We start from the raw sequence: 13,450 nt of genomic DNA, 5'->3' as shown, positions 1-13,450 counted from the left end.
CTATGTAGGACGGGACCGGGTTGACCCGAGGGACAATAAATCTAAGACTATTTAATACTAATTATAAAATTTAAAGACAATAACATACTAAAAGGGTTACAAGTGAGAACTATTTTTTAGAAGAAAGAGCTTAAAATGATCCAATTCTTGCATAGTCTATGTCATAATCTATTGCACTTGAGAGGTTTACATTTTATTTGATCTATATGCACGTGTCACTCATTTTGTTTGATCTCTCTTCACTTGTCTCACATGTGCATTACATAATTTTCTCTTGTTAAAGCATGAAAGTGTTCATCTTTTAACCAACGTTTATTTAATTAGTAAGATAGATGTTAAAAAATTTCATATCATCCACATGGTAAGATAAACTTGAGAATCATCTATCATATTTTAACCATTATAACAAATTAAAATTTTATAAAATATATATGTGGGACGGGCCGGGTGGCCCGAATGTCAACCCGAACCCGACCCGACCCGACCCGAAGCCAAATAACTCAATGATCAACCCTAACCCGACATCTTTTAATGATCGGGCCGGGTTGAACCCGGCCCGAAAGGCTTGGGCCGGGACGGGTTGGCGGGTTGGGCCGGGTCTTGTACACCCCTAAGAAATAGAGTGGATTTAGAGGTTGTTTGGTATGGTAGAGATAAAGAAGAGAGATGAAGAATAATGAGGTGGAAGAAAGAGAGAAAAATTATCTTTTGAATAAAAAAACATTTTTAAAAACAAAAAAGTCAAAAAGCATATAGTGGCGGTTCTAAACCGCCACAAAAATGTAAAGAAAATGCAAAAAAATTAAAGTGGCGGTTTAAAACCGCCACTAAACTTGACGGAATTGAAAAAAAAAAAAACTGGCACATGTTCTCCCCTTTACTGTTTATTTCCTCTCTTCAAATTGGAGAGACCAAATAAAGGCGTGGAACCCACCAATTAAACTCTCTCTTCCCTCCTCTCTCCAACAACCAAACATACATGGCACCTCCTTCCTCCCTCTATCTCTCTCTCTCTCCCCCTCCATCTCTTCTCTATCTCTCTACAAACAAACAGTGTACATGAGATGCTGACTGGACACTCCATTAAGGTTAATAATTTAATCAGTGATCACAAAAGGTAAAATTTTAAGTTTCTAGGAGTGGAAAGGTTTGGTAGACCCATGAATCATATAAATGTGGAGACTGATTTGACATCACATTTCCTCCAAAAATTTGAGTTTTTATGTATTGAGTATTAACTTTTATGAAGTTAAATTCATCATTGATGATTAGTGAACCACTTAACAGTCAAAAAATATCTAAAGGTTTTTTCCTTTACAATGTTGGAGGTTATAAATTAAAACCTTAAAAATATATAAAAGAAAAGAAATAGATGAAACTATTCCGATCATTCTTCTAATCTGGTTAACTTCCCATTTTTTTCAATGTGAAACAAAATCGGTTAAGGTGAACTTACAAGTAATGATAAGCCGAATTTTAAGTTGCATAGTTAAGAGCTTTGCTTACCTCTTAACTCTAATCCAGGTCGATTAGAAGATGGGGTGTCGCGTATCCCTGCTTAACTTCCAAGAAAGTAGAAAACATAATGGAACATTACAATGTTAGGCTTAGCTAGACAAAACCTATGTGACGTAGGGTTGTAAATGATTTGGTTTTTACACACGTTAACCTCATTTTTTATTTTGAAAGAATTTTGGTTTTTTATTTTACTGTGTTGAGTAAATAATACAAAATATTGTCCATAATGTAATTTTCAAATGACCTTTTATTTTTGTAAAGCCACGACCCATGGACGTAAGGAATTTCACTTTTGTGAAACCAGACACATGGACTGGGGCCTTTTGCTTGTCAAACCCATAGGTTAGATACCTCTTTCTATTCTCAACAAGTGTGACATTTTTCTTTGGAAAATGTTGGATATGCACTAAAAGCGAAAAAGAAATAGAGGAGATACGCTATAGATATGATATATGAATAAGAGAAAATAGAGTATTTATAAGGTGACAATAATATTTGAGTGTATAAAAATTGGTACTGTTTTTCTATCTTTCTTTTTGGGTGGTACTGTTTTTCTTAATATTGGCAACTTGTCCATGTCCAAACAACTGGTTCGGTCCCCACGGCCTCACCATATTCTACATGACTTTTTTTTTTCAATGGGGTTGTGCTTCAGTTGGCTCAACAATAAGCAGAGGTCACTTTGCCAATATGGTCGGATGCCAATAATGTTTGAGTCACATCATTGTTTAAGGAGCAAAGTTCTAACCTTGAATAAATAATAGTTGGAAAGCGCCCTACATAAAGAAAGTATTATAGACTATAAGTATGCACTTTTACCCTCTAAAGTTTACCCTGCACTTCAGAAGAACTAAATCTGTGATAGATAGTACATATGGATTATTTAAAGACTTAAAAAAAGGTGTACTTTTGACCTAAGAGTAGCAGGAACTTGTCCATGCTTATGTTTCATAAAACTGTTTTTGCTTCATAGTTCAAATTTCAATACTCTGCTTTCATGCATATAAAAATATGAATCAAGCCTGAGAAGCAGCCTGGAAAAAAAAAGCTCTAATAGTCAGGACCATATTAACTCATGTTAATGCCCTGGATATAGTTCCATCCTTCGTTTAGGTTTTTGTATAAGGTGTCTTCTTGTTATAAATAGTTATTATTATTTAGCTGATCTTGCTTTCATAAAATTGATCAGCACATCAAATCTCTGTATTTTATCAGAGCAAACGGCCAAGTAGCAAGAATATGCAACCTCATATAGCCTTCAACGCTTTTAGATACTGTTTTTATTGGTTTCCAAGAATATGCATATGTAACTATGTAAGCAATAAATAATTTTGCAGCATTAGGACTTAATAAGAGAAAACTAAAAACCAATTAAACCGCTGGTCTGGATGTCACTCATTGGGTAATTATTTAAGTGGATAATAAGTGTTCAGAAAGCTAACAAAAAACTTATACATTTCCTTTATTTTTTTTCACCTACAAATTGAACCTCACCTTCCATTCACCATTCATATACATCTGCAAAAAGAACAGGCATCCATATTTACAAACTATAGTGGTCAGTGAGCTTTGATCCCTTTCACCATAATGACACAGTTAATTTCAGAGACCAGCTATAGAGCATTCAGGAGTATCTTGGACGCTGAGGGGCATACCTCCCTGGATACCGCAAAGAATCAGGTACCCCTTCATATGTAGGTCTTGGAGCCGGTGGCCCATACCGAGAAAGTGAATCTGAGATGTAATAGCAACAGATCATGATTGTATTAACTGAAAAATAAGTGACAAAAATAAAAGTAAGGAGAAGAATAGGTAACTACATGAGGTTGGGGAGGGAGTATGCAGGTCAGGCCGGAAATCTCTGTCGCCACTATAAGGTCTATCTGGAGTACTGTGGTTGAAAGCCATTCTCCTTGCACTTGCAATTGGAGAAGGTTCATTCATACTACTCATGTAGGGATTAGGAAAAGCACCAGGAGGAACCATATTGTTCCCTACAATGTTTGACCTGTATTGGCCATCCACTCTGGAGTGGCTACAAGCTTCGATATCACCCCTAGGAATGACACCATAATTTGGATCATAGCCAGCATTATCGCTAGGAAAACTTGATTCATTATAGGAATAAGGTAGAGGAGGAGGGCGTGCTCGGGCAACGTGTGGAATTTGACTACTTGGATATACTCCAGACAATGAATTCATACTCCCATGAAGTTCGGTCATACGACGATCTGCATTAACCTACGGGAACATGTAACTAGGTATCAGAATTGTTGCAACAAAACAGAATAACCAAGATGGATAAGTGTGGAATTTAACAGAAATATTTATTAAAAGGCAGATTTGACTAACTTGACTAAGCATCCCATAGCTCGGTGGGGAGATAGGGGAATAAGAGTCTCGCCGGAGAACACCATTGCCTGAATCCAAGTGCATCATCATCAAGATCATTGAAGAGTATTGAACAATAAAAGTATACTGCAAAACAGCATGTAGATAAAAACCTGTCAAACATCCTTGACTTTGCAAACCAGATCCAGCAGAAGGCGGAAAAGAACCTCCACGAGATAATGTAGATGGGTCATTGTTAGATGGAGATGAAAGATCCTGCTTCATCTGATCCAAATATTTTTGAGACTCGCCTCGGTTCAGTTCTACGAACATAACCTTGAAATACAAATGGAGATTTAGTAATCTCATGATTGACAACCACAGCAACAAAATTTGTAGGCTAGTAGGTTACTAAATACCTGATCAAAAAACTCATCTGAATGAGGCATATCCTTGCTTTTAGGTAGAACATAATTAGCTGCCAAAGCCACACACACAAAATCAGATGGCCATACGAAGGACTGTAAGTTAGAGAAATTATGAACTTAAAACTGGCAGATAACAAGTAAAGGAAATGAACAAAAAAAAATACCTATCATTGTATTCACAGCATCTTGCGGAACTTCTTTGCCCATTTCTCTAAATCTTTTCTCAGACCGCATCCGGAGCTCTTCTGGCTTTGGGTATACAACAACAGCAATCTGAATAGACAAAAAAATATAATCACAAATCCATAGGGAATTTATCTTCCAATCTCCTTCAAACAAATAGATAAATAGCTACCTTCTGATAGTCAGCAAATGGCTTAAGCTTTCGCCTACGTGCATTTTTGTACACATTTGTCTGGTCGATTATATAATTGCGAGGTATATTAGCTGCCCTGGATAGCAATACATTGAATATTTCAGTTGCCCTATCCATCAAACAATCAAATCTTTCACCATAGTTTTGTTTCCGCAACAGTCCAGGTACCTGCGCAGCAACAACGAGTCAAGCAAAACTTACAGATAGAAAAAATGGTAATCACAACAGGGTCAGCAGATACACAAACCTTCATCTGATCAAGAATGCAGTTTGTCCCGAGCAAAACATAACGCTTCTCGGGGTGATCCTTCACCCATTTTTCCGCCCAAGTACTCTTGCCAGAAGCCGGTAACCCCACCATCATCATCACTTCACAATCCCTCTTATCAGCAAGAGCAGGCCCCATAACCATCTCTCCATCCTCAACAGCCGCGGCCCAAGGCTTAAACCCTTCTTTCGGAACAAGTCCATCCTCAACACTAAACTGCATCCGAACCGCAACATTTTTCAACAGCACGTGCGGAAAAACCGCAGACTTCCATTCTTTCCCCTCTCCAAGACCTAAACAACCAACATCAAATTCACCTGCAGTACCTAACCATCTCCCATTCTTGGCAAAACCAATAGAAGCCAACGGTTTCGCGTCAAGATCAACGCAACAAACAATCGTATCACCAACACCAAACCTTTCCCCAAAACTCTCAAACTTCCCCCGATTCGAAAACTTCCCGGTCCCGCCGTAACCAAAGCTGTGTTGAGACTCCCCAAGGGATCCAACCCTATCACCCCCTGTTGAAATACCAAGACGACAAACATGCCTCTGATCAGGGGCAGTATCGTCAATGTGAACAGGTTGTGCAGAAAGAACTTTGCAGCCATAACAGTATCTACCCTTGGTTATTCCAATGGTGGCTCGCGCACCAGACCAGCAATAACCAAAACCTTGCTCGTGAAGAGCGTGTCCAACAAGCCCGTTGCATTCAATATTGAAATCTAGCAATCATGTATGGAAAATTATCAAGAAAATTTAGAAAAATTGCAATTGAAGGAGGGTTTTGAGTGAGAGTGAAGAAGAGAGATGGGGAATTGAGTACCTAGGTCGCAGTCGGCGGGGTTGAGAACGACGTGCGGTGGCGAAATGGACGGAGATGGTGGTGAAGATGGAGATTGGTTGGTCTTGTTTGAGTGAGAAACCGCCACTTCTTGATCAGCTTCTGGGAAATCGCGTTTTCTGAAAGCCATTGAAAAGTGAAAACGAAGCGCCAAACACAGCACAACAACACTTCTCTTGCGCCATTTTATACCGACACGTGTCGAAATGCGGGAAAGACGCTGATTTCCATTGCGATGAGATTTGGGCTTGCGAGATTTAACAACCAAGCCCATTTAAATCTTTCAGCTTTTATAAAGCCTTTGGGCTTTCTATCATAATGGATAAAAAAAATAAACATGTTTTTATCCTACGAAATAGTGAGTTATTATTAATGTCAAAAAATATTATTACTCTTGGTCGCTTAAATATTATTTTTATATTCATTTTCAAATTATGGAAATATCGAAATACCCATTTGGTCTCCAGGAGGACCAATACCTAAATAAAAATGGTTGATGGTCACATTGGTCTCTGAAAGTGTTGGGCGCTAGCAAATTCGTCGTCTCTAGAAGAAGGAAATACTTATGTGGTCCCCAGTTGTGTAATATGATCAGATTAACTTGACCGACATTTTACACAATCTAGGATTGCGGTGAGAAATTTCCTAGGTCTAGGAACGAACTTGCTTGCGCGCAAAACTTTCGATAATCAATTTGACAATTTACTCAAGGAAAAAATATTTTGAGTGACTACTTGAATAATTCTCAACCCTCAAAATTGTTTTTTAATCATTGAATTTTGGTCTTAAATCCCTAAAGGACTCGTACAAGTGTATTTTAAATTTTGGGGATATATTTCGAGGAACATTTTGAGATACTAAAATCAATAATCCATTTAAGGACAAAAACCATGCTTAACCATAAACTTTATGATGTTGTTATGTAATGGTAAGTAAAATGAAATATAAAAAAAAATATCAGAAAGATTGTAAAGCTTTTCAAAATGTTGGTAATTATGAAATTTTCACAATGTCCATACTAATGAGAATATGAGATTAGTATCAATGTAATATCTACTCTACTTTTTGAAAAAAATTGTAATATCTAATCAATTTTGTAATATCTTATCATCAGTGCATCCAAATTCTCATTAGTATCAATCTAACATCCACAATTTTATAGAATATTTCACAATGTCCATACTATAATCTATATTCATAGATATATATGATAGATATTACAGTTTTGTAACAATAATCAGTAGAAATGGTGTTGTTTAAACATTGATGATCTCCATCGTGTGTAATCAATTGAAATTCACGGATCAATAGAGAAATGAATCTTATTACAAACATGATAAGAAGGAAGATTGGTAAAGCAGAAGATTAAAGAAGGAAAATTTTGAAATTTTCCTCATTTTATTAAGTTTGAACCGAATAAAATCATCATAATCTCTCTATTGATTTTTTTTCCTACTTATGGATTTAGAGAAAGATCACAAACAAGACAAAGGAATCTTCAATAATAGATTTGAAGAAATGACTTGTAAATGTGAAGTTTTCTCAGCGTGTTAAATAAGTCAACATCTCTGAGTGGATCACAAATCGATCCCTCTCTAATCTACCAAATTAAATTATAGATACAGTCTATTGGAAATTTCCCTCATGTTCATTGTTCTTCATCCATGGAAGCAAACAAGGCCAGTGAGCTCAGCTTCCTCCCTTGCAACCTTGACTTTGGATTCTTCAAAGGCAACGGTGCGTTTGGAGCTTCAATTTCTTCCTCCATATCAACTGGACTAATTAAAGCAAAAGTTTTCTTCTTTGGTGTACTAAACTCAAAATGCATTTCTTTAGCAACCAGAGTCTGAAAACAAAATGAAAAAAAAAGACTAAGCAATCAATTGAAACAAAAGCAACCAAACATAACAATTGAATGAATTAATACTTACTGCTTCTCTAATAGTTTTCGACACATGAAAAAGTTGCTTCAAATCTTCATGGTCCACACCACACAACACTTTTATCTGCAACACCATTCAGGATATAATTAGTAAAAAAAAAGACTCATTGAAAATCAAAACTCATGCTTGAAATTGAACCGCAAACAAAAGAAAAAAAAATTAAACTTGAAATTAATTTCCATGATTACCAGAATTTCCTGAGGAAGGGCTTCAAGGGGAGAAGAACTCTCAGAGTTGCCATGACTGCAAATGAATCTCTTCAATGGTGGAGAAGCTTCATCATTATTGGGAATCAAGACCCTCCTCCTTCCCACACATCCTATTGCCATTTTGCCAAGTCCAAACTCACTAAGAAGAAATCTAAGAGGAGAATAAAAAATAATCACTTTGTAACTTTAGTGCAATCAGGAATACCCAATTGAAATCCAAGCACTATTTAACAGCCGTTGTAGAAGATCAAGAGGAAAAATAACACTAAGACAATGAAAACGGTAAAAATCGATAGTTTCCTAAAATAGTGTTATTAGGAGAAATCAACAAACGGCAGAAACAAAATTTGGAAAATGGAAGAGACAATAAACGAACCTGTTCCAGAAATTTATGAAGGTTTCTATTTATGCTGCGTGGGTGGGAACTAGAAATCAAAATTGATAGACAAGGGAAATCCTAACATTTAACACTTGATTTCAGAATTAGATCATTGAACTGAAAAATAGGGCCTTTAAATAAAAGAAATCAAATCTTTTAAAATGTAAAAATTTTGAAAAACAAAATCTGTGAATGTGTTGTGTTGGCGGTTAAATAGCCGTTTGGGGGGAAACGCGGCAACGTGGGAGTGATCTGACGTGGCGATATTTGCATTTCCTAAACGTGTGGGTGTGTGCTGAGGTGGAGAAGTCAACCAATTAAGTAGTGGCACGTGTCTGATTGAAGGGGTGACTCATGGTTGATCGGCGTTAAGGAAACATGTGTGGGACCAGTGGTTTGACGACAAAAGTCTTCATAGGCAGCTGTTGGATTTTTTTTGTATGTACCAGGTTTTACATAATCCACGTGGTTTATTTTTTCTCGTTTTAGCTTCTTAAAGTCAAAGTAGGTAAACCGTGAACGATAGGAGAGGGAATAAACTTAACTCTTAAGGATAAAAATTGGGGAATAAACTAAATTTGATATAACTTAATCTAATGGGATTCGCATCATGTCTTTTTTTTATGGTTTAAAAGGAAGGTAAGATTTCTTCCATAATATATACACTCGCCAATAACAATCTACTTATGATCCAATGCATTGTACATTATTATTATTATTAAATTTTGTTTATAAGAGTTTATTTGAATTTATCTTATAACATAAACGTTTATATAAGTGTTTAAAAATATATATAAATAACTTATAACGTAGTACTAGCTGTTTATGCTTATTTTCATGATTGTTTTTTTTGTTGGTTACATCGGAAAATAGGACAAACTAGACTAGAGCATCCTGACACAGGATGGGAACAATATGAGATGGAGGTAGACGTCAGATTTCCAGGCCCTCTCCATCCCTCGCCGTGATCTTCGCCAGAGCATCTGCCACCAAATCCTGCTCTCGAGGTGTATGCCGTAAAGACACTTGCCAATCACGTGCCAACACTTGCCGAATGGAGAGCAAATTTTCATGATTGTTTAGAATAACTTATGAAAAAATCTTATACTATATAATAACTTATTTAAAAAAAAAAAAACTTAACATAAGTACTTATAAAAAAGCACCTATGATTATTAACGCCTAATTAATCTATTCTTTCAAACATCCTAGCGGCTTACAATCAAATAGATTATAAGTTATATAACATTAAAATTTGTTCTACCAATTTTATTCATAAGATCCAAAGTAGTAGATACCTTGATATCTATGTAGATGATTGTCTTCTTTTATACAAAATTTGGTTATTAGACATTAAATCAATACATCTGTAATCATAGGACAAGGAAACGGTATAAGATCAAACATATTTTACTCCAATAATGTAGTACAACCATGAAATACAACACAGGTAAACACCGGAGAATCCTGTAATTTACATCAGGTCTTTTACAGAATTCTCTTGTTGATTGCTACTTATAACCTCTCCAAAAGCAACTTAATTCAATGCTACCTGTGCCACAACTGAAAAACAACTAAATAACTTGAATAAAGTTTAGTATTGGCTTAAAATAGGATTGAACATCTTAAGGATTAGTTCTTCATATATATATATTTTTATTATAGAAAAACCAATCCTTTTACCTTCAAACCCAATGTTAACAAAATACTAATCTTATTCAAAGGCTATCCTTCTAAACATAACACTAATGTCTTACCATATAATTTTAACCAAACTGTTGATTTTTTACTTTTAAACTTCTCTATAGACTAAATAAAGGACCTCCTTAAAAAGCACCCAACAAAACTATTTTGGATGATGATCAGCGCAATCTCTTTGAATGGGTTGGATTAACGCCACTCTTGTCAGAGGACTGTCCATATAAATGTATGTTGAGCATGGGTGATGCCTTCCAAGAATGAAAGAGATAGATCCATTTGGGTGCAAACGCAAATTCTTCAAACTTCTGTGTGACCAAAATCAGGTGCTCCAAAACCATTGACCTTTGCAGAAGATACTTCACCAACACAAGTTCACACCGTCCAAACTTGAATCCCTTGATCTTAACAGTCCTGAGCTGGTTAAAGTAGCCATTGAACTCGTCAAGCTTAGGTTTCTGATGCACCTCCCAGTACACTCCACCATTGAAATCGAAATTATGCATCTGCAATCAATATAGTTCAAAATCATACAATAAATTAAACAATACTACAAAATATAGATTGAGAATTAAGGCTTTTGATAGTGCAAAACAAGTAGGAATCAAAACTATATCTTTTGATAGTGAAAGCATATCATATGCGAGCAAATTAATTAGTACTTGAAATAGTGGGCATTCATTAATCAATTAATAGTAAAGTACTCACATCAATGAAGAGTCTCTCAATGTTTGGACAATTCTTGACAAACAAGAGAATGTCATATGGGCTGCAATAACTTGACGTTTCCATGAACAACTGAAGCTCCCTGAGATGCGCTAATGTGAAGGATGATCCTCGAAAAACCCAACCAAGACGAATCCTAGCAGACAATGACTGAATTTCGAGATTTTAATTAGATCAATATAATCTATCAAAACATGCATACATATTTACAGGAATGATTTATAAAACAAAATGGTATGTAGACACTTCAATCATAATTAGCCTGAGAGTGAAATGCAGAAGCGATGATTAAAGCAAGCCAGTTTGTTTACCAATTCAAAAGTATGAAAATGAAAAAGATAATACTCCTCTAACTTTTTTTTTCACAAAAAATAGCAAAACACTTAATAAAATAGGAAACTTGTAAACAAACACACCCTAAGACATGGAGATAAAAAAAAACTATGGTCTAATGATAAGGAAGCTATATCAAGATATTTTATCTCTTTTCATGTCTCTTTTTCCTACAAAACTGAGCATATCACTTAAGAATTAAAACATGAGTTGGTTGATTATATGGGTAACTTTTAGTATTTTTAAATTACATTACTGACATTACATTACACGGCAAAATCCTATTGATCAAACACATAAATAAACGTTAAAAAAAACACATAAAAAAATAGACAAGATTTGGGGACAAACAATCTTAATCTAGCTAGGGTTTGTAAAATGAGGATTTAGATCCTCTCTGCCCCTCGAGCAACAAATTAACCAACCACATATTTTATAATTCAATTTTTTACTGACCAATCTCAACCATTCAATATAACAATCAATAGACAAAATTTTTTATAAGAGGTTGGCCGGAAAAGATCAACTTTCCAAAAAGTGACAACACAAAGTCGAGCAATGAAAAAAATCATTTGTTAGAAAGAGACAACTGCAATTTCCCCAAAACCAATGAGACATTAGTGAGAGCTATCAAGTAGACACATAGATAGATATAGATAGATATATAGATAGACAATAGATGAATAGATTGATTGAGATACCTCAAGAAAATGAGCTGAAATGGTGAGAGTGGTGACATGGTACAGGATATTGACAAGAGCTTCCACCCGATAATGTTTGGTGAAGCCTGCTCCTCTGGCGCCTTTGGCAGGCACAAAGTTGAAGATGGCTTCTTGCAAGTACACTTCGCCAAAATCACCAAATAAGATTGTTGGTCGAACACCAGCGAAGAAAAAACACTTAATTGTAGGGGCATCAATCATCATCCAATTCACACCAGCACACCCAGAAACCTTCACCGTCCTCAAATGCCGATGCGCCCTGGCATAGATCCTCACACTCTGAAGCCCACGACATTGAAATAGTTCCAAATTCACAAGCGCCCTGCAATGCCAAACCAGACTCTCAAGCTGATCTGATACCAATTCAACCTGCTTCAAAATCACGGTGTGCAGGAACTGCATGCTCCTTGTGACGGGTGGCATCATGATTCCGCAGCGAACCAGATTCAGAGATTTAAGACTTTCACTAAGGCAGTCGATGTCATCGGGGCTTAGACGGAACCCCCGTCTTAGGAAATTCAGCAACACGTCCTCTGTTTTCTTCTCACCGCAGATTCTCAGCCATTTCATGATCAGTTGTTCGACACCGATGGGATCCACGTGCACCTGAAAGCACTGGATCTCATTTCCCTGGTGAGACTCGAACATGCGATCAACAAGCGTGGTGTGGGCTTGTTGGTCATTCCTGAGAGAGAGTTCTCTACCAAAGATGAATTTTCTGTTGAAGCACCAGGTTCTGCTGAACCTGGTAGCCACAGTGCTAAACCTAGCTGCTTCTTTCAAGGGTAAAAGGGTCATTGCAATCTCAAGGATATCCTCTGGGAGATAATGAGTTAGAGGAGGAAGTTCAAATGATTCTCCTTCCTTCCTGGCTTTCTTTGCTGGGGGAGAGGATTTTTCAGGGTTGGTGGTGGCCATGGATGGTGGCGGTGGACAAAATGATGATGATGATGGGTTGTTGGTGGCCATGGATGGTGGTGGTGGTGGAGAAAATGCTGATGATGATGAAGAACAAGAATCAGAAAATCACAGGAAGAGTGGAGTGATCGGAAGAACCTGAGGAAATAGTGTAGAGGCATTGGATTTATATAGCAAAAGAACAATAACGTGCATTTATGAATTGTATTGTTTGATGCAATTGGGATTGGTCAAGGATACTGGTTTTCAGTTTCTGACATCACTGGCTTTTTTTGCATTAATTTGCAGAATACTGAGGAAATAACTTTATCTCTCATATTCACTCTCTTCACTGAATGCAAAGAACAAGTGACGTGGGGTTTGTGTTCCTACCAGGAATCCTGGGTCAAGGTATGTATTAGAAGTTTTAAAATTAATACTACTAAGTGTATTCAACATAGATAATTAGTATAAATTTTGCAAATAATAGTTAATATCATTGATTATATAAAGTGTCTTCAATGAATTATTAATATTTTTATTAATTTAAATGTAAAGTCAATTTTACCATATTTAATATATCAATTATACTAATAGCTAATGTGTAACAAAAAAAATACTAGTAATAACTAATAAAATTATTTAGTATAGCTAACTACAGTAGTATTTTATATATGTATTTAAAATTCATAATTAATGAATTTTCCGATGGAGCAAAAAAGAAATTCATAATTAGTAATTAACATAATTAATGATATAAATTTTATACACTGACCCA

General features: G+C 36.0%; 3 protein-coding genes across 3 annotated transcripts; all 3 read right to left on the bottom strand.

The window, feature by feature from the left end:
• Window positions 1–2,883: 2,883 nt before the first annotated feature.
• Window positions 2,884–5,925, bottom strand: LOC130724681 (uncharacterized). Its single transcript, XM_057575960.1, has 9 exons — window positions 5,748–5,925; window positions 4,901–5,646; window positions 4,633–4,821; window positions 4,442–4,550; window positions 4,269–4,327; window positions 4,023–4,185; window positions 3,871–3,938; window positions 3,339–3,759; window positions 2,884–3,252 (listed from the first exon to the last, which is right to left on the bottom strand). Exons 1-9 carry the CDS (start codon window positions 5,893–5,895, stop codon window positions 3,143–3,145), a joined length of 2,013 nt encoding a protein of 670 aa, XP_057431943.1. The 5' UTR covers window positions 5,896–5,925; the 3' UTR covers window positions 2,884–3,142.
• A 1,337-nt stretch (window positions 5,926–7,262) lies between these two features.
• Window positions 7,263–8,386, bottom strand: LOC130726191 (F-box protein At1g61340-like). The gene is made up of 4 exons (XM_057577420.1): window positions 8,294–8,386; window positions 7,897–8,068; window positions 7,697–7,771; window positions 7,263–7,611 (listed from the first exon to the last, which is right to left on the bottom strand). Exons 2-4 carry the CDS (start codon window positions 8,035–8,037, stop codon window positions 7,414–7,416), a joined length of 414 nt encoding a protein of 137 aa, XP_057433403.1. The 5' UTR covers window positions 8,038–8,068; window positions 8,294–8,386; the 3' UTR covers window positions 7,263–7,413.
• A 1,772-nt stretch (window positions 8,387–10,158) lies between these two features.
• On the bottom strand, window positions 10,159–12,920 carry LOC130725787 (putative FBD-associated F-box protein At1g61330). The gene is made up of 3 exons (XM_057576979.1): window positions 11,755–12,920; window positions 10,703–10,870; window positions 10,159–10,500 (listed from the first exon to the last, which is right to left on the bottom strand). Exons 1-3 carry the CDS (start codon window positions 12,742–12,744, stop codon window positions 10,159–10,161), a joined length of 1,500 nt encoding a protein of 499 aa, XP_057432962.1. The 5' UTR covers window positions 12,745–12,920.
• Window positions 12,921–13,450: the final 530 nt, after the last annotated feature.

The sequence above is a fragment of the Lotus japonicus genome, chromosome 6 (assembly GCF_012489685.1).
Source record: "Lotus japonicus ecotype B-129 chromosome 6, LjGifu_v1.2".
In the NCBI taxonomy this organism is placed as follows: Eukaryota; Viridiplantae; Streptophyta; class Magnoliopsida; order Fabales; family Fabaceae; genus Lotus; species Lotus japonicus.
The sequence above is the reverse complement of the archived record's forward strand: the minus strand, read 5'-3'. Positions and strand labels throughout refer to the sequence as shown.